Source organism: Colletotrichum abscissum, assembly GCF_030869225.1.
Source record: "Colletotrichum abscissum strain IMI 504890 chromosome Unknown Scaffold_216.1, whole genome shotgun sequence".
Lineage (NCBI taxonomy): Eukaryota > Fungi > Ascomycota > Sordariomycetes > Glomerellales > Glomerellaceae > Colletotrichum > Colletotrichum abscissum.
This window is the reverse complement of record NW_026850117.1, coordinates 4266-4547: the sequence shown is the minus strand read 5'-3', so window position 1 is coordinate 4547 and position 282 is coordinate 4266. Positions and strand designations below refer to the sequence as shown.

The window sequence follows — 282 nt, the reverse complement described above, 5'->3', positions numbered from 1 at the left end:
GCTGGGCAGCGCTTCGCACAGTTCCACTAAACATCGCTGACCGCGACTGGTTGGAACCAAGAGTTTACGCTTGAGGCCTGAGCAGTAACACTACAGACGTTTGTGTGTGGTTTGCAAAGGCCACGATGCAGCATTGTTGCGTTGCACCCATCCATCCCTCTCTGTGTCCGCATGCTAACCTCGGGTGACTGCCTGGCCATGATACAGTGTGTTAGCGTAATCTGCCTTGTAAATTGTGAGTCACTGGCCATGATTCAAGTCGCAGATACATTTCCGTGCTGA

The 282-nt window shown here is 52.1% G+C and overlaps 1 protein-coding gene across 1 annotated transcript; it reads left to right on the top strand.

Moving 5' to 3' along the window:
- Positions 1-171: 171 nt before the first annotated feature.
- On the top strand, positions 172-282 carry CABS01_16949 (uncharacterized protein; the record flags this gene model as incomplete). The annotated part of the gene is made up of 1 exon (XM_060550277.1): positions 172-282. One exon carries the CDS (start codon positions 172-174, stop codon positions 280-282), a length of 111 nt encoding a protein of 36 aa, XP_060400534.1.